Here is a 20,792-nt window from a genome sequence, read left to right as displayed (position 1 = left end):
AATATAATGTTGAATGTAGTTTTGTTTCCTGATTTAATCGAAATTCGAATTGAATGTGATAACAAGTATTGGATATGATTTCAATCGTTGAATGTAATTAGTATTCTTGAATGCGACATCCCGCCTAGGGTGTGATCACGAACACGTGATCACGATTTTTGAGCCTGAAATGTTGGATGTGATTTTGTTTCTTGAGTGTTATTTAGTTCTTTGAATATAAAAACTGTCCTTGAATGTGAATGTGATTACAAGTGTTGAATGTGATAAGTATCCTTGAATGTGGTCGATATTTATGTTCTTGAATTTTGCAACATTCCTCCTACCATAGGCTTTATAACACTTCCCTGAGGTGCCTGGGCTGTAGCGAAGTGGGCCATGAAACGATTAACGAGAGCGCGTCCACTCCATTCCCAGCCCGTCTTTCATCACGACTTTTCAAGAATAAATAAAAACACTTTTATTCAAGCTCACTTAAAAAGCTTTCGTAACAACTAATCTAATGAACCAAATACATACAATCATACATACAGCAAATATATACATTAGGCAAATACATATATACAGCAAATATATAACGCAAAGGAATATGTACAAGTCGCATGGCATAATGATTGGTGAACGGGCATGCCTCGCTCTCGTTTTAAGGATTGATAATGATTGATGACCGAGCATGCCTCGCTCTCGTTTTAAGGATTGATAATGATTGGTGAACGGGCATGCCTCGCTCTCGTGTTAATAATTGTGACCGAGCATGCCTCACTCTCATGTTAATGATTGCGTGACCGAGCATGCCTCGTGACCGAGCTACGCAGTGATAACCATGACCTTTCGCTTGGTCCGTCGCCTCAGTGTATACATCACCATGGCAACTACGCATAAAACCAAAGCACCCGCTAGGACGGCAATGATGATGACGTAATGTCGGCCCAAAGCAGACGTATCACCAAGAGAACGGCCATCTCTGTTCTTTTGTGCAGCACCAGTTATTACAGGACGCGGCGGGATTCCTGTGGGTTCTTTTCCATGCATCGAATCTAAAGTTGCCGTGACTGCCATGGTCACGTGTATTATTATGTGATCAGTGATTGGCTTAGCCGAATTTCTACTACCCACATGAGGTTTCGGGAATCCGTTGGAATCAAGATCGGCGTGCGTGCTGTTCTTGTGTTTATTGGCGATTTCCAGTTCGGTCATGTTCCAGTATGGCGTCCCTGTGACTGGAACCCAGGTCCTCGCAGATCGAGTCGTCCAGGCCTTGTGTTTGGTGTCACGTCGTTGCCTTGACAACCAGGAGCGCATTCCTGAAATAACAATCAGAGACAATAATGTTCCATATTGTCATTATATCCTATTGGGTCATAGGTATCGGTGCGTCTCATTATATCCTATTGGGTTATGGGTATCGGTGCGTCTCATTATATCCTATTGGGTCATAGGTATCGGTGCCTCTCATTATATAATATTGGGTAATGGGTATCGGTGCGTCTCATTATATCCTATTGGGTTATGGGTATCGGTGCGTCTCATTATATCCTATTGGGTTATGGGTATCGGTGCGTCTCATTATATCCTATTGGGTCATAGGTATCGGTGTCTCTCATTATATCCTATTGGGTCATGGGTATCGGTGCCTCTCATTATATCCTATTGGGTCATGGGTATCGGTGCGTCTCATTATATCCTATTGGGTCATGGGTATCGGTGCGTCTCATTATATCCTATTGGGTTATGGGTATCGGTGCGTCTCATTATATCCTATTGGGTCATGGGTATCGGTGCGTCTCATTATATCCTATTGGGTCATGGGTATCGGTGCGTCTCATTATATCCTATTGGGTCATGGGTATCGGTGCGTCTCATTATATCCTATTGGGTTATGGGTATCGGTGCGTCTCATTATATCCTATTGGGTCATGGGTATCGGTGCGTCTCATTATATCCTATTGGGTCATGGGTATCGGTGCGTCTCATTATATCCTATTGAGTCATGGGTATCGGTGCGTCTCATTATATCCTATTGGGTTATGGGTATCGGTGCGTCTTATTATATCCTATTGGGTCATGGGTATCGGTGCGTCTCATTATATCCCATATGGTCATGGGTATCGGTGCGTCTCAATATATCCTATTGGGCAGCGTACGTAACGGTTCGTCTCGGTGCAGTATTCTTCACCGCACGATAGCTGCTAATCCAGGTGGATTTAATAGGCTTATAACACAGTGAGGGAAAAATAGTACTACCGGTGCGGAAGTCATAAAACTTAACAACTCATGACCGCGGGTTACAAGACTCCAACCATTGAATCGCTATAGACGTCGCGGGAAGCAATTCCAGTCGATGGGTTTTATTTCAAACGCCGCCTTTATTCAATCCGATCCTGATCATGGTGTTCTAGCAAGAGAAAAACATCGCTTACCAAAAAGGTAAGTTGGCTTAATTTGTAAATACACAAACAGTTTAGTTTAAACAACTTGCCGCCCGCCACATTCATCCTTTTCAACAAAGAACAAAAGAACTCCAAGCTCGTCTATTGATCGCGGTTAAACAGACCAGTTAATAAAAATGACACAACAATAAACGGAAAAATTAATTGCTTGTCTGTTTTCTTCCTTTTTGCACAAATATGCTACTGTGATTTTACAATGATAACAATACCAAAATGTCTTATGCCTATTTAGTACCCACTGTGGTCATCCATGAGTATGCATGCGAGAGTCTGAGAGCTCCTATATGCCACGACTCACATAGGAACAAAGGCGCGCGTAAATTGACTTTAAACACACATTTAAACGACAAATAAAATGAGTAGAATAATATAAAAAATCCTTTGAAAATCAGCAATACTACGAAAGGCAAATCTAAAACCGATGTACATAAATTGTTAGAAACGGCTGTTGCCAGGGGGGAATAAAGCTGAAAAGCGTGCCTGTGAGTGCAAACGCTTGCTGTCGAAACATTTTCGTATAATCCTTACGCTCCCTATAGATGCGATGAGTGGGCAGGGTTTCCGCCAGCTTATCCGCAGTTCCGAGTGTTTGTGTCTTTGCTACTTCCATGTGCTGACAGCCAAAATCAAGACGGTGGTACTATACATGCGTAGAGCAGGTTCTAGACCTTTGTACGCACTGGGAAACGTTATTAATGCTTGTTACAGCATAAATTGGTATTTAAGGTGCCAGTACGGGAATTTACGTAAAAGTGTTGCGCCATACCTTTGAATATAGGATTCCTGATGTGCACTTTGTCGTCCCGAGAAAGCACAGGCGTCATCAGACAAGTGCATACGATCACCACCAGCATCCAAGTTTTCGACATGTTCTCAAGTCACCCTGCAAAGCTACCAAATTATTATCCACTATGGAAGCAATAGCACGGTCCTTTAATGCCCTCGAACACCTAACAGAAATTAGTGTTGGGTAAGTGCGCAAGTAAGGCGTCTTCTACACCGCTGTCACGCGGAGTTCTGGGTAAGAGTTTGGCGTAATCTTGAGCGGTCTACACAACACCGGCTTTTGTCGCAAAGATTGACGTGCCCCTGACAGGGTGCATAATACAAGTTTGTTTAGCCAATGCCATGCGCGCACTGTGTTCGATTGAATAATATCACTTTCCGTGTTTCGCTACTCGCGATAACCGCCCAAGTTGCTTGTCATACAATCCGATGCTGCTTTTGAATTCTTTGGTTTAGATTTCACGCTGACGAGGTCGGGGGTTATTAAAAGCGTCGACCCTCCCTTACCAGCTCGCTCTCAAACTTGTTCAAGCTTTGCACGGCATCTCTTTTTGGAAAAGGACTATCCGAAAACCCACCTGTGAAGGCTAGATAGGTTATGCACCTATTCTGTACAATGTTGGAACAAATACACTCACTCAAATATGGAGTTTGGGTTGTCAGTACAAATATTGCACAATTTCGGTACTGGGCTGAAACTTCAAAAGGTTCCGAGACTCCCGTCGCTTTATGAACGATCAGCTCCGACCAGCTCCAGTATAAATCGCCCTACAAACAGAATCATTGCAATTGTATAAGCTCTCCTAAGCAACCGCTGATTGTCGAGACTAGCTTAGTTAGCAACCTGGTTTTTAGAGCACCAACATAGGTTTTCCATTGTTTTTCAAGGTTTAAAGAGCACATTCTCATAGGCTACCATCTACAACAACGGCCGTAGTGTATGTCTGTGGTTTCCCATCATGCATTGTAGGTTTACCAACAAGATGGCGGCAGATGTGGTAGTGTAGCGGAAATGTCGCTAAGTTGTCGATCCTCTTGTAGCTATGGCATGCAAATCTATACTTATTTTCCATCTTGTATATATACTGTCAAGACATGAGGGTGTTGCAGGCCATAGTGGTCCGAAAAATCCGAAAGCAACCGTGATTTTACTGTCTTTTGACGGCTTCCGGTGGGATTACATGGAGAAAACCGCCACGCCAAATCTGGACTTTATCGCTAAAACCGGAGTACGGGCTAAATACGTGAAAAGCATTTTCCCGACTCAGACATTCCCTAACCACTTCACTATTGTGACAGGTCTGTATGCTGAGAGTCATGGAATCGTGGCTAACACAATGTACGATCCCGAGTTGAAATCATGGTTCTTTATGAATAACACAGAGACAAAATGGTGGGACGGCGGTGAACCAGTTTGGGTGACGAATCAACACCAGGGGGGTACAAGTGCTGTGGTCTTCTGGCCAGGCTCCGAGACAGTTATTCGTGGAGTACAGCCCACGTATTTCATGAAATATGATGAGAGGGTCACTTATCAAAGTCGCGTTGACCGCCTCATGAAGGCGCTTGACATCAGAAAACCTGCTACATTTCTTGCAGCTTACTTCGAGGAACCGGATCATTCTGGTCATATGTATGGGCCTGAATCAGAAGAGGTCGTCATAGCAATAAGAAAGGTCGACGCCATCACTGGTTACTTAGTAAAGCAACTACAGAAAAGACATCTTTTAGAGAAGGTCAGTTTAGAGGAGGGGGGGACGTTGGGAGATTTAATTACCGCTATACTGCCAAAATTTCCAAAAATACTGCAAAACCAAAAAAATAACAGAAATATTGCATACCGCACAAAAGGGCGAGGTTTTGAAGAGCATGCGCAACACCCAGGTTTCCCGCTAGATCAACCCGTTCCAGGGGCAAATTCCATGCACCTCAAGACTAATTAACACTGCAATATTTTTTACTGCAATACTGCCATTTAAAAAGCAAAATCTGGCTTCTTGCAGTGTTTTGAAATACCGCATCACTACAGGTTTTTTTTGCTCTTTTACAGCAATATGGTACAAAGAAAGACCAATACTGCAATCCTTTAAGTCGACAATGATTCTCTGCATAATTCCAGTATCGGGTAGTGGCGAGGTTGTTGGGGGTTGAGGCACTTCTACCAGCCATTAGCATATTAACTTTAAAATTAAGAACTTAGAACCTAAGTAGCCAGAAATTTAAAATAGTACCTGTTAAATAAGAACCTGTTTAGGCTAACCTGGATAAACCTAGGCTCTTATATGCAGATACAGTAAGTACTATATACATACTGTATCTGCCAAAGAAAGTGATTTCAGCACATGTTGACAGGTGTCACCTTTTTCAAGAGAAGTGGAACTGGGTTCCTTCTTTGAACTGTAAATGATCTAATAAACGCTCCCCCAAGCTTTCAAGTTTGTATTGAATGCCCTTCTCTTATAAATGCCCCCTTCATTTAACCCCCCCCCCTACCCTCCCTCCCAGCTTAAAAACAAACAACATAGGAATTCCAGTTATATCAATCAAATAGTTGCCAGGGGTGTTATCCTTGTAACCAGGGTTGTTATCCTTGTAACCAGGGGTGTTATCTTGGTTGCCAGGGGTGTTATCCTTGTAACTAGGGGTGTTATCTTAGTTGCCAGGGGTGTTATCTTTGTAACTAGGGGTGTTATCTTAGTTGCCAGGGGTGTTATTCTTGTAACCAGGGGTGTTATCTTAGTTACCAGGGGTGTTATCCTTGTAACCTGGGGTGTTATCTTAATTGTCAGGGGTGTTATCCTTTTAACTAGGGGTGTTATATTTGTAATCAGGGTGTTATTCTTGTAATCAGGGGTGTTAGGGTATGCTTCACATTGTTGTACTAGGGGTTGTCACTTGAAGCCTACTTATGCACTTTTTTATTTGCAGGTCAATATAATTATCACCAGTGACCATGGGATGTCCAGTATCTCCTCAAATAAACTTGTATTTCTTGAGGACTATATTCCGCCCCAGTCCTACAAATGGATAAATGTATTGCAGTGGGGTGCTTTTGCTCAGATTCTTCCAATGAAAGGATGGTCAAACCAGATATTACTTGTTCTCAAAGATGTTGATCATCTCAATGTATATAAAAAATCTAGTATCCCCAAGCAATACCACTACACTAAAAATAGGCGAATCGCTCCAATTATTATTATTGCAGATGAAGGCTGGAGTGTTGTGAAAAATAGAACAGTAGATTTTAAAGGTATGGGAAATCATGGTTATAGTAACAAATACCAATCTATGGGGGCCTTTTTTGTTGCTCGTGGGCCTTACTTTAAAAGAAACTATATTTCTAAGCCACTCAATAATGTTGATATCTACCCTTTGGTGTGTGATATTTTACAGATAAAGGCAGCGCCTAATAATGGCTCTCTACATAGAATTAAGAGTTTGCTTCATTTGAATGAAGACTCTGGGACAACCTCAAATTACACTGTTCTCGTTCTTATAGTCATAGTTAGCTTTTTAGTCTTTGTTATCATGGGCTGCGGGATTGTGTCACTCTGCAGGGTTCGGATGGGCAGAATGAGAAGATATGGTCAGTTTTATGACTTAGGAACAGATTTTGATTTATAGTTGTACAATATGTTCAATCATATACCTTGAAAACAGAGAACATTTTCTTTTTAAAAGATGAAATAATATGTATGCATAGGTATTGCCAGAATTGTTTTATCCTTTTTTAATGGAACTCAATCTACAATCAAGTTCTGAAAATTTCATTAGCGGGGCAGTTTTCCTCTTGTCTTTTAATTTATTGTCAAAAAATACAATGACATACAAGTAGATAAGTCTTGAAATACATATAAAATAAGATATGGGGGAAAGTGGGAATACAATTACTCTGTGTATAAACTGTTATTTTCTTCTGTAACCACCCTTCCTATACCTCTACCCACCTATTCTATACCTCTACCCACCCACCCTGTACCTCTACCCACCCACCATGTACCTCTACTCACCCAGCCTGTACCTCTATCCACCCACCCTGAATGTGGACGCGCCATATCGAGAATCCGACCGTTAAATACCATGTGTCGTCTCTCTGTTTATTGTGGTAAAATTCTAAAAGAAACTACAATTAAAATCTAACTTATAAACTGGGAAAGCGATAAACTGATAACTACTCGTACATTATACTTACAATTTGGGGTCCTACATATCGACGAAATTCCCGGCGCTACTTCATTTACAAACCACTTAATCGTTGCTGTCCGTACTAGTAACTCACAAAACTGACATGCATGTTAAGCAACTGAACAAAATATACTGAACAAATATCCACGTGCAAGCGAAAAGTACACTAATGATGCGGTATTGAGTTCCGTTACTATTAATGCGGTAACGAGTTCATAGAATATAAAGGCTTGTTTACGTGTTTTTGTCGCGCACTAACATTCCCGACCCTAAACTACACAGTAGTTTCTGACTCTAGCAGTAGTACCAACTTGGCAGACGGTCTTCTGAGCTCTGTTTTCTTCGCTTTGACCGTGACGGCTCTAACTATGCCTTGCGAATCTTCTTCCGTCTCCTTGATTAACCCCATTTCCCACACGTTCCTTGGTGCGTTGTCCTTCAGGAGAACAAGGTCTCCCACCTTCAGGTTTCTTCTCTCGCGTTGCCACGGGGCGTTCTTGGAGTGTGACCAAGTATTCTTTCTGCCAACGGGACCAGAAAGTATTCGCTAAGTACTGGATCCTCCGCCACCTGTGTCGCACGTAGAGGTCAGGTCGTTGGAAGTCTCCTGGCGGGTAGCTTGCAGTGTTGCCCTTCATAGTTAGGATGTGATTTGGCGTCAAGGGGTCCAAGTCATTTGGATCACTGGACACTGGTCAGCGGTCTTGAATTGATTATTGCTTCGACCTTCTCCATGGTGATGTCTCTCAGCAAACTTGGCGTCTTCAGATGGTTTCACTTGTTTAATCTTGTTCTGAAGGAAAGCTTTCACACGCAGGAAAACAGCAACGCACTTCTTTAAACGATACCAACTTGAAAAATGCTCGATAAGCTTGACAACAGTAGAAATGGAGGTCAGGTCGTTGGGAGTCTCCTGGCGGGTAGCTTGCAGTGTTCCCCTTCATAGTTAGGATGTGATTTGGCGTCAAGGGGTCCAAGTCATTTGGATCACTGGACACTGGTCAGCGGTCTTGAATTGATTATTGCTTCGACCTTCTCCATGGTGATGTCTCTCAGCAAACTTGGCGTCTTCAGATGGTTTCACTTGTTTAATCTTGTTCTGAAGGAAAGCTTTCACACGCAGGAAAACAGCAACGCACTTCTTTAAACGATACCAACTTGAAAAATGCTCGATAAGCTTGACAACAGTAGAAATGGATTCATCAACACCCACCACATTACTTGTAACTTCTTGTTTCACTTCAGGATCGTCTTCTGACACTTATCTTGGCATTTTAGATTGCGATGGCCAATCACCTTCATCCTTCCAAAGAAAGTCGGACCCATGAAGCCAGCGTTGCTCTTCTGAAAACGTACTTGCATCCATTCAACGCGATTCATCATCTGCAGGATTGTCCTTGAACGGTACGAATTTCCACTGCGCTGGGTTAGATGAGTCACGGATTACTTGAATTCTGTTCGCGACATATACTTTGAACCTCTTCTGTTCATTAGCAATGTAACTCAGTACTGTAGTAGAGTCAGTGTGGTACATAATTCCGGATTCGTCTCCTAGCTCTTTCTTTAGTAGCTGTCCCAAGCACACGGATAAGGTTGCATCTGTCAACTCCAAACGTGGAACGGTCATCGTCTTGGTCGCTGGGGTAAGACGCGCTTTTCCCATCAGGAAACTGCAATGGACTTCTCCTTTGTTGTTGACCATAAGTAGGTAGGCTACTGAGGCGTAACCCATAGTGCTTGGGTCAGAAAATATGTGTACTTGCTTAGATACTACTTGACCAAAGTTGCGCGGCTTGTAACATCGATCCACGGTTACTTTCTCGATCACTGGTAGTCCTTGGCGCCATTTCGTCCACTTGCTCTGATACTCACTCGGAATCTCGTCGTCCCATCCGAGGTTATTCAGCTTACATAAGTCTTGGAATAACTTCTTCGCCGGTAAAATATAAGGTGCTAGAAGTCCAAGAGGGTCATAAACGGACGAAACTGTAGACAAAATCCCTCTCCTTGTCATTGGTTTGTCTGATAATGTGATACGAAATCCAAGTAGATCAGATTCAACGCACCATTGCACTCCCAATGCGCGCTCAACTGGTAAGGCGTCTTGATCAAAGTCTAGATTCACAATCTGTTTAGCGTACTCTTCCACAAGAATGGTCTCCATGACGACTCGAGAGTTGCTGACAAACTTTGTTAGGCGGAATCCTCCTTGCGCGCACGTCTGACGAAGATTCTTGATTAACTCGACAGCGGTTTCCTCAGATTCTACTGAAACCAAACAATCCGATAAACGTAGAAGTTCCGACGAACGGTATCTGCCGCTAGTTTACCGTTCTTGACCTCGGCATCTTCTGCGCTTCTTCGGAGGGCGAAATTAGAACAACTGGGTGATGATGTCGCCCCAAATATGTGTACTAACATCTGATATTCGGCCAAATCGTTCTTCAAGTTGCCTTCGGGCCACCACAAGAATCTAAAAAAATCACATTGTTCTAGTGGTACGCGCACTTGATTGCTTCAACGTCACCCATTATCGCTATATCTTCTCTTCGGAATCGTAAAAGCACTCCAACTAATGAATTCTTCAGGTTCGGGCCTTGTAACAACTTGTCGTTTAGCGCCGTCCCGTGATGCTTCGCGCCAAACAAAAACAACTTATCTTGTCCGGCTTACACGGATGGTAAACACCATGATGACACAAATAGAAAACCTTACCATCAGCATAACCTTTCTTCATCATATCCTCGATGAACTTCTTATAGTCTGCATGGTATCGTGCATCTCGTTCCATCTTCTTCTTTTGCCACATGACTCGTTTCAAGGCTTGTTCTCTATTGTTAGGCATACTGACATCACTATCCCTAAATGGAAGCGGAACTTCATAGTGTCCGTCGACATGTGTCCCTTCCTCGACTATCTGAAGGAATCTCTTGTCTTCTTGTGAATGACCACACAGATTGGGATCTTTGCTCTCCTTTGTCTCATTGAAGTCCAGTTCGAACATCCTCAGTAGTGTCTCGGGAGCAATGATTTCTTTGACGTCTTGACACTGGGCAGTTATACATAAGGGCGTACTTATTGACCAACCATGGCGCAATCGAATTGCGAAGGGGCCATCACGCTGACTTGGAAGTACTTCCAGTGGTTCGAAAGCAGCTGGGCAGTTGATTCCTATCAATAGTCCTATTTGGAGTTCCGGTCTATATTCGGGAATCTCCTTGGCCATCTCTCGTAAGTAATCCCACTGCTTGATTATCTCTGGCCTTGGTATTTGCGTGGTGTCAACTGGAATAAAATCCCTGGTGTACGTTTTCGGTAGTTCCACAGCATTGTCGCCATCTAAATCGGTTACCACCCCATGAGATACAGCAACTGCATCCACGATTTCTTTTCCATTGATTGTTCCTATTTGAATTGATGTCCTTACTCCATCTTCACCAAGTTGCTGGCGTAGGTCTTCGGTGATAAAACAGCCACTACTCCTTCCATCGTAAAAGGCATACGTTTCGACGACAGTCTTTCTATTGTTCTTACTGGTCAGGGATTGACAGGGATTATCGTATGTAGCACAACAGAGTTACTAACTTTATTGGTATCAGTTAGATTTACACGAGCAGAGTTCACAGTATTGGCTTGACCGCCTTCAGACTTTTTTTCAAGGCTTTCATTATGCATAGAAGTGGGTGCTTATTGCCACAAGTTTTACATGTTCGTTTATTCAAACAGCCTTTAGAAACATGACCACATTGAAAGCAAGCAAAACATACATTCTTCTCTTTGACAAAGTTTCTTCTTTCTTTCAAAGACATTTCCTTGAACTTTTTACATACATCAATATCATGGTTCTCCTTACAATACAAACATGTGTCAGTTGTTGAGGAGCATGCTGCATTGGAAGACTGGGAACCAGAGGTTGGTGGACTAGACGCTTCGCTGATGTGAGATGAAACAGTAGGAGCAATAACATCCGTAGCAAACGAATCACTTTTCTTCTTTGGAATCGGGTGCGGACTCTGCTTTCTGTCACCACTTCGAGTTTGCTTGGTCTCTGGCTTAAAGATAGCCTTTCCGTAAACTGGGTGGTTCGCCGTCTCTGCCGCGGTTACAATAAACTCAACTAAATCATCAAAGCGCACGATTTTCTTCTCTTGTTTTTCCCGTTTAGTAACCAAATCGCGCCACTTATTCTGCAGAAAACTTGGGAGCTTCGAAACTATACACTGCATATTTTGAGCGTGGCCCAAAACAGTGAGATGATCAATGTTTTGCATCGTGTTCTTAGCAAACTTTCGCAAACCATGACTGTCATCTGCTCGAATTGGTTGCCACTCGCAAACTTTGTTCACATGAGCAATAGAAATCTTATAAGGATCGCCATATTCTTGCTTCAATAGTCTCCGAGCTTCATCGTACCCTACCCCAGGGTCCAAATACAAACACCCTTCTATAAGCTCTTTAGGCTCTCCCTCTAAAAGTTGGTCAAGATAATACAACCTGTCCGAATGCTATTAATGCAGTAACGAGTTCATATAATATAAAGGCTTGTTTACATGTTTTTGTCGCGCACTAACACTTAACCTCTACCCACCCAGCCTGTACCTCTACCCACCCAGCCTGTACCTCTACCCATCCACCCTGTACCTCTACCCACCCACCCTGTACCTCTACCCACCCACCCTATACCTCTACCCACCCAGCTTGTACCTCTACCCACCCACCCTGTACCTCTACCCACCCAGCTTGTACCTCTTCCCACCCACCCTATACCTCTGCCCATCCACCCTGTACCTCTACCCACCCACCCCGTACCTCTACCCACCCACCCTGTACCTCTACCCACCCACCCTGTACCTCTACCTACACCCAGCTTGTTCCTCTACCCACTCATCCTGTACCTCTACCCACCCACCCTGTACCTCTACCCACCCACCCTCTACCCACAAACCCTGTACCCACCCACCCTGTACCTCTACCCATCCACCCTGTACCTCTACCCATCCACCCTGTACCTCTACCCACCCACCCTGTACCTCTACCCACCCACCCTGTACCTCTACCTATCCACCCTGTACCTCTACCCACCCACCCTGTACCTCTACCAACCCACCCTATACCTCTACCCACCCACCCTATACCTCTACCCACCTACCCCGTACCTCTACCCACCCACCCACCCTGTACCTCTACCTACCCAGCCTGTACCTCTACCCACCCACCCTCTACCCACAAACCCTGTACCTCTACCCACCCACCCTGTACCTCTACCATCCACCCTGTACCTCTACCCATCCACCCTGTACCTCTACCCACCCACCCTGTACCTCTACCTATCCACCCTGTACCTCTACCCACCCACCCTATACCTCTACCCACCCACCCTATACCTCTACCCACCCACCCTATACCTCTACCCACCCAGCCTATACCTCTACCCACCCACCCCGTACTTCTACCCATCCACCCAGTACCTCTACCCACCCACCCTGTACCTCTACCTACACCTCTACCCACCCAGCCTATTCCTCTACCCACTTACCCTGTACCTCTACCCATTCACCCTGTACCTCTATCCACATACTCATATCCACCCACCATATACCTCTGCCCACCCAGCCTGTACCTCAACCCATCCACCCTGTACCTCTACCCACCCACCCTGTACCTCTACCCACCCACCCTGTACCTCTACCCACCCACCCTATACCTCTACCCACCTATCCTATACCCACCCAGCCTGTACCTCTACCCATCAACCCTGTACCTCTACCCACCCACCCTATATCTCTACCCACCCAGCCTGTTCCTCTACCCACCCAGCCTGTACCTCTACCCACCCAGCCTGTACCTCTACCCACCCAGCCTGTACCTCTACCCACCCAGCCTGTACCTCTACCCATCCACCCTGTACCTCTACCCACCCACCCACCCACCCTATACCTCTACCCACCTATCCTATACCCACCAACCCCGTACCTCTATCCATCCACCCTGTACCTCTACCCACCCAGCCTTTACCTCTACCCACCCAGCCTGTACCTCTACCCACCCACCCACCCTCTACCCACCCAGCCTGTACCTCTACCCACCCACACTGTACCTCTACATGTACCTTTGTCCCATATTTTTCCAACTACACTGTAGGCTTTCCAAAGAAAAATATATATGCAGAGCCATAGTAGGCCACATTAGATTGGGAGGGGGGGGGGCACAATACAGAAAATATTGGGGGGTAGGGGGGTTGGGGGCACAGCCATGCCCTACTGGTCATTTACTTATAATTGTTGAAAATATATGGGGGGCGCATGCTCCAATGACCCACCCCCTGCTACGGCCCTGACATGTAACAAAAACTGAGCTGTTAGATAGAGACAAGGTTTCATCCATTTTTACTGATCTTTCTAAAATATTTGGTTCATAAACCGGTCAAAAAATAATAAAAAGAGTGGCCTTAATTTCATTTTAAATAATTACTAAACACGTTGTCAAATTATCCTTTATTTCAACATAGAGCATTGTAACTTAACAACAATCAATGCCATGTTTACTTGATCAATCTGTGAAGCTTACTACAAATTTCATCTATCAAACACATTGATCAGTTTGAAAACTACAAAAGCATGGTTTCTGATAGCTTACTTTCGGAATAAGTCCCATTTGGTGCATATCCAAGGATGGCAACTAGATGTAGATATCTTATTATAGTAGATATGATAGCGTAAATGTCTTTAGTAAGTAATTAACTACAACAGGAATGATGTAAGAAATAACAGCATGGACCAACAGAGAAATATCAATATCAGACAGACAATAGCCCTCACAAGAAATACAAGTAGAAATGAGTCAGTTTTCTATTGAAATACATTCAACAAGCGAAATGAACTAAATTATTTTTTATAGACCAAAATCAATTATATTACATATACTTCCTAGTATATTTTTTCTAGCCCATGTACTGAACCTGTACATTAGTTTAGTCAGGTTCTCGCTGATAGCTCAGTCCACTAATGAAGATTGTATTCCTTTATATTTTGACAAGGGACCTACTCTCCTCAGATTCCATCGACTCAAGGTGGATGTTCACATCACTGACTTCAGTGATGAGGGGTGTTCTGTTCAGACAGTTGTTTCTGGGTTTTAAAGAGTCCATCAGCTTTAGCAGGGACTTTTTAATCCTGAGAGAGGTGAGTCGTGCTGCAGGGTTAGGATTCCAGCATTCACGAATCAGCTTGGACATCACTTGCAATGTCTGTATTGACATAAAATATGAGCCACCACTTTTTAATTACCAAACTATCCCTCAAGACCCATGAAAAAATAAATTAAAACAAGCATTAAAGTATTGTTTATTTCAGTAGCAAAGTATAACAGTTTGAATTATTGTGAAATCCAACCCATGCTATACAAAAATCAACTTGATTCTATTTCAAAAGTATAAAAAGACAGGGAAAGTTATATTCCTTGAAAATGACATGTGTTTTTATGCAAGTTCGATCAATAGGCTTTCAACTCGAGCATGGTTGTAAGGGAGCTCAAATGGTATACCCCGGGTGGAAGGTGAAGTAAGAATTAAAGAATTAAAGCAGTGTTGGCACTACTTCACTTCCGACGGAAACCTCAACCAATAAAAGACAAAAGAATCTATTAGAATTTTCACTATCTATCAGGCCATCAGCTCTAAAGCTATCAGTCATATAATCAAATAAACTTTCAAATGACACACTGCTTTTACAATCTAGAATTTTTTTGCATTTCGATTAAAAATCATTGAAGATTGTTATGCAATTGACCGTAAGTAAACTGGTGACTTATAAATACAATAATTAATTATACAATGAGTAGGGTGGTCACACCTTTGTTCAAAGAAAAGGTACATTCTGTCACTTCATTGGTCACTTACCGGGTCACCAGTCCAGCGATTTGGAAGAGAAGGTCTTTTGTTCTCAGTCACAACTACTTTTTTCATCTCATCAATGCTAGGGTCTGATTGTACCATGTCATAAAAGGGAGGCTGATACTCCTCAACAATACCTAAAAGAAAACATGAACATTAGTTGGAATACATAAAAATCAATATAAACAGAACTTAACAATGGCAATGAAAAAAATGAGCATTAGTTATAAGTAGAACCTCATTATCTCAAACTAGCTTAATAATATTTTTGGGGTTTCATGATCTACAAAATAATGCTTTATGCAAGCTGGTCAACAGACTTTAAGTAAAATAAAATGACACAAAGCCAAATAAGAATGATGTCAACAAGTTAAACCCACACAGTTGAAAAGAAACAAGAGAAAATCAATTACTATACCTCCGGAAACATATCTCCGTGCTATCTCCCATAAAACAAGTCCAAATGCATAGACATCAGCACGTTTGAATGAGTTGATGCATTTTGCATTGATAGTCTCTTCAAGGATTTCAGGAGCCATGTAGCGTCTAGTTCCTACAGCAATCTTAGGGTTCTCACCCATATCTACCGAGTCTTTATCCTGGGAGTACATAACAGCAAGACCAAGATCGCCTACAGCACAAGTGTAGTTTGACTTGACAAGTATATTTTTAGACTTGATGTCTCTGTGAGCTATAGCCGGCTTGCTACCAGTTCGGTTTGTGCCAAAGATCTCGGTGTGTAAATGTGCAAGGCCACTAGCTGCTGATAATGCAAGTCTACAAAGAGTCTCTGCATCAAATGTTGAGCGGTTGAGGAAGTCATACAGAGAGCCTTGCTCATGGTAATGCATTATAAGCCACATATAGGTTGTAGATTTGCGTGAATGAACGTCAGCAGCAATAAACCCAAGGATGTTGTCATGCCGTAGCATTACAGTATTGTATATCTCTGTTTCACGTTTCCAGGATGCTTCATCTGTGGTGCTGAATATCTTGATTGCAACACTTTCTCCCTGGTAGACACCTTTCCAGACCTCTCCATACCGCCCTTTGCCGATTGATTCAATCAGTTGGGTCTCTCTAGCAACTGTCCTTTGGACAAGAAGTGGTAGACCAGAGCCACTTCCAGATGAAATGTCAATCAAGTCTTGAATAAGAGGTCTTTCCTCATTACATGGGCACTGCACATGGCTCACTGGTCCTAACTCATGCCGTGGAACGGACTGATGATGCGCATGGTGCTTCATCAGGTGCCGAAATATCATGTACACAATAATCAGACACACAATCAAAGCAGCAACTGGAGCACAAATGCTGATTATTAGGAATTGGACATCAAGTTTTTCCTGCTTGATTGGCGGTATTGTACCTAAGAGGAAAAAAATGTATAAATAAATGATTGATGAATACAATAAATAGGGTAGAGAATTACTCCTGTTTTCCCTTTGTATTCCATTAAAAAAGAACAGGTCCTTTATACAATTTCTCTTCATCACATTCTTTAATAATACCATAATAATTGATGACTAGAACCAGAAGACTAACCATACTTACTAGGAGCATGTGTAGGGTTTATATGCTTATTGCACAGATCGTGTGTGCAGCATCTGGTATCGTGTAGATTAGGCTTGCCACGAGGACCACGGCACATCATGTTATAATGGTCAGCATCTTTCAGACAACCCTTGGTTACTGAAGACTGACCATTCTCTAACAGAAAAAGTGACGAGAAGCAGCCTGTCTCTGTGCTGCAGGTTTGTTCTCTGGCATTGCTACGGCAGTCAGAGCATATACACCGGTATACATTTACACTGGTACGATTTGGCTGAGTGATGTTCACACCTGAAAAAAAGTAGGAATTTAATTTCAAAAGTACAAAAAAAACAACTATTAAACAAAATTCTAAAAATTGGTTGCCAATAGTGTGCCATTTTACGCTTCCGCTCAATGCCAAGTCACAAAAAATCCTTTTCTATTGGCTGATTAAAGCAAGTAACTGAGAAACTTTCAATCAAATATAATTAAAGAATCCGCAATCAACTTCTCTTTTGCTATTGTTTATAATGAAAATGCAGCAGTTTAATTGCAAGGAAACTTCAAAATAACCATCCATGATTGTAGTCTGATACTTTATTAATGATATCTGATTGAAATTTTCTCAGTTACTTGCTTGAATTAGACGATGAAACAGGATTCCTTGTGTGGCACGGCATTGAGCAGGAGCATAAAATGGCGGCATGATAGGCCTTTTTTAATAAAGTATCAGACTTCAATTGTGGATGGTTATTTTGAAGTTTCGACCCTGTATTTTCAATTATAATCAATAAAAAGTAGAAACTGATCAACATTCTTTAATGAAGACTTTTCTTTAGTTGTTGATTTTAATTCTTTGCTATTTTTTCATCTTATATTATTCTTATTCAGAAAGTTTGATTCCAACCAAAACATGATCAAGCGTGGCCCCTAAAAATTAGTAAACAAAAATTACCTAGTCTCCAACTAAAAACATGGTTCTTACAACTACAATTGTTGTATTTTTGTCAGATCAACATTCACTAAATCAATGCTAGATATATACCTATTCCAAATAAAGATGCACTTGGAGATCCATGCACTTCAATGGTTTCAGATAAATACAGGGTGGTAAAGGGTATTTTCATGAAATGAGATTTGACCATTTTTTACCCTACAAGAAACGCGAAATCGTCCATTTCGACGTCCGTGAAACGTGATTTAACAATTAAAAAAGGTCATTTTTCAGTCTGTGAAACATGAAAAGCCATTTTGCCGGTTACATGAAATGTGATCCATACCCCCTTTACCAGCCTGTAAATAAGGAAATGTTTGAAATTTAAAGAGAATCCAGTTTAGTCAAATATCTCTTTCCATTCACATGACTTTTGAAAACTGGAATTCTGCTATTTGCCCTCTATCAAAAATGCAACTTGTGTTATGACACATGGATTCTCAGGTCAAAAACATATTTAAAGTAGGCATATTTGCCTAAGGTTTATAATTCACAAATAGTTATCTTATAGTAGCTAAATATAGCTATATTTCATAACTTAACAAAATCTTGCCAGACAAGCAGGGGGGCTTAGGGGCAGAGTAGTCAAAATACTGGCCAGGAGACCATTGATGTCATGAGTTAGTGGCATCGAATAATAATACACCTGGTGGGATGACGAAAGATAGACAACTTAAGGGTAACCACCATACTGTGAGGTGCAAATAAATATATTCAAATTGATGTCTGCACTATACAAAACATATATATTAACATTTAGATGGATGAAAATTATCATCTGCTTTTGCAGAAACAACTTTCAGGACAGAGAAGAGTCATAATACTTCAAAACTAAATAATATATCTATAATTAATCTATATATTGGACAGGCAAAATCAAATAAACAACTTTAAGCATTACCTAAAAGTATTTTTTGTTTAAAAAGTCTGCAAAGTTCTTATTAATGTAAACATTTTATAGGGAAAATGTGCATTTATTTATCTACGATATGACCTTATGAATGATTGTTCTGTATGGTACGAAGCAAATAATTGCGTGTAAAAGCACAATACAAAATATTAAGATTGAACATTCGAAAGGGCGGAAAGCACAACAAAATACTGCCCTTAAAACGAACTGTTTCGTAGCGTGTTTAAACTGGGGGTTCACTAAGAAAATGAAACACAGTGCAAACACTGAAAATAATCACCCATAAGCCCATCGCACAATAACTAGTTCGACTTAACATCAATTCCAGTAGAACTTATTCCAGTGGAATTGACCGCGTTGCTTTCCCAGCAGGACTACGAATGAAGGATAGGAAAAGTAGACTTCGGAGAGAAAGCCTCAGCGGTCAGTAGCACTCAGATGGTAGTAGACTTAACTCAAACAAGAGGTTTGACGATTTGTAGCCAGTACACTACTCGTCTAAAGTTATCAGTTAAAGAGTAACTTACTTAAGAACACAGATCGTCCTCTGGGAGCAATAAAAGCAAGCTCATATGGGTTAACGGATGTTTGCCATACTCAAATTTATAATTCGTGACTCAACTCACATCTCTGAATCGCGCGACATACGCAAAAGAACGACCAGAAAACAATCAAACTTACCTCCGACACACTTGGGAATGGTGCAGGACGTGAAAATAACAAGGGTTATAGCAAAAGAAGGCGGCATTTCAACAAATTTCAACCGAGTTTTGTCTTTTGTAGCCGCCGTCAGCTCGTCGCCTTCTCTCCCTACTCCCTCATCTCCCCTCAGTCTCGATCCTATGCCAGACAACGAACATCCGATCGCGGCGGGAATCTGTCTCGGGTTGCATTCGACTCTTTTCCGTAAGACATTCGAGCCGCAAAACCGCGCATTACACTTCTTTTTCATTTCTTACGGCATTTTGCCCATCAGAACAGCCTTCGTCCTTCGTGCCCTCTTAAATGTTCCAGTGCGCAATAAGCCGAATTTCATTCGAGAAGGATTTGGTAAAGTTTACTGACTCTCTCTGTGTTGCTCGTGGTGAAAGCGAAATCGGAAACAACAAAATAACTCTGCGAAAAGGGACACGAGTCCATGCTTTGCTCTCTAAGATAAATTTTCCAAGAAGATGTTTTTTTGTCAACACTAGGAGCTCGTTAGGGATAACAAGCATCTACTAAAATATCGCTGACAACACTAATAAATCACCTTGCACACATCCGGCACTCGCCCTAAAAGAATGGGTCCGAACTCTGGGGACCAAAATCGCACGTACTTGATGCAAAAGCTAGTCATAGCCCCTTTTCCCGGAGCACGTTAAAATGGCATACGTCGTCGTTTGAATTCTGATGCCGAAAATATCCATTTAAAAAGTTGCTGGGAGAAATTATTTGTTCCTTTTTCCAAGGAGGGACAGGAGGGACCATTCCTTTTTTTTTCTCAGCCAGTATTGGGTAGGGTTTTTTTCCCAGCCAACAGTGATAAGGCATTATATCACACGAATAATTGGCCCTATTAATGATATAATGTTCGTCAAAATATCTGTTTCGCTGCCCGTTTTTTTTTTTTTTTTTTTGCTGGAAGATGTTAAGCCCCTCGGTTACTGGGAAAAAAATTGTCCTGGATGGTTCTGCTGGCGTTCAAGCGCCCCAAAAAATATTCCCAACACAACTAGTTCGGCTCAGGACAATTTTTTTCCCAGTAACCGAGGGGCTTAACATCTTCCAGCAAAAAAAAAGACAAAAAACAAACAAACAAACAAACAAACAAACAAAAAAAAAGAAGCAGCGAAACATATTTTGACGAACAGATCCATTCTGTGCCCTTGTAGTCAGAAGCGGGAGGGATCTAGCCTGAATAACATGCGTTCTCTCACTATGAATTATCTCAGGCTAGGTTCCATTTTCAGATAGGTGTTCGAATACAGTTGACCCTAAAACAGTGGTTCTGCCCTGATAAAGATGCTAATCCAGAATTTCAATGTTCAAAATGGCTGTGGATTA

At 42.1% G+C, this 20,792-nt stretch overlaps 4 protein-coding genes across 4 annotated transcripts; 1 reads left to right on the top strand and 3 right to left on the bottom strand.

Annotated features, from left to right (window-relative positions):
• Positions 1 to 442: 442 nt before the first annotated feature.
• Positions 443 to 3,867, bottom strand: LOC116604268. The gene is made up of 2 exons (XM_032366398.2): positions 3,214 to 3,867; positions 443 to 1,301 (listed from the first exon to the last, which is right to left on the bottom strand). The coding sequence occupies exons 1-2, from the start codon at positions 3,314 to 3,316 to the stop codon at positions 805 to 807; spliced, it is 600 nt and encodes a 199-aa protein (XP_032222289.1). The 5' UTR covers positions 3,317 to 3,867; the 3' UTR covers positions 443 to 804.
• Positions 3,868 to 4,160: 293 nt separating this feature from the next.
• LOC5521229 (bis(5'-adenosyl)-triphosphatase enpp4) lies at positions 4,161 to 7,136 on the top strand. The gene is made up of 2 exons (XM_032366395.2): positions 4,161 to 4,969; positions 6,162 to 7,136. The coding sequence occupies exons 1-2, from the start codon at positions 4,277 to 4,279 to the stop codon at positions 6,855 to 6,857; spliced, it is 1,389 nt and encodes a 462-aa protein (XP_032222286.2). The 5' UTR covers positions 4,161 to 4,276; the 3' UTR covers positions 6,858 to 7,136.
• A 3,693-nt stretch (positions 7,137 to 10,829) lies between these two features.
• On the bottom strand, positions 10,830 to 11,920 carry LOC125561061. The gene has a single exon (XM_048724136.1). The coding sequence runs from the start codon at positions 11,687 to 11,689 to the stop codon at positions 11,039 to 11,041; it is 651 nt and encodes a 216-aa protein (XP_048580093.1). The 5' UTR covers positions 11,690 to 11,920; the 3' UTR covers positions 10,830 to 11,038.
• Positions 11,921 to 13,897: 1,977 nt separating this feature from the next.
• On the bottom strand, positions 13,898 to 19,938 carry LOC5521337 (activin receptor type-1). Its single transcript, XM_001641096.3, has 5 exons — positions 19,428 to 19,938; positions 16,864 to 17,151; positions 15,728 to 16,678; positions 15,316 to 15,446; positions 13,898 to 14,664 (listed from the first exon to the last, which is right to left on the bottom strand). The coding sequence occupies exons 1-5, from the start codon at positions 19,696 to 19,698 to the stop codon at positions 14,440 to 14,442; spliced, it is 1,866 nt and encodes a 621-aa protein (XP_001641146.2). The 5' UTR covers positions 19,699 to 19,938; the 3' UTR covers positions 13,898 to 14,439.
• Between the last annotated feature and the right edge of the window lie 854 nt (positions 19,939 to 20,792).

This window comes from Nematostella vectensis, chromosome 2 (assembly GCF_932526225.1).
Source record: "Nematostella vectensis chromosome 2, jaNemVect1.1, whole genome shotgun sequence".
Classification (NCBI taxonomy): Eukaryota; Metazoa; Cnidaria; class Anthozoa; order Actiniaria; family Edwardsiidae; genus Nematostella; species Nematostella vectensis.
Note: the sequence above shows the minus strand (reverse complement) of the source record. Positions and strands in the feature narration are given on the sequence as shown.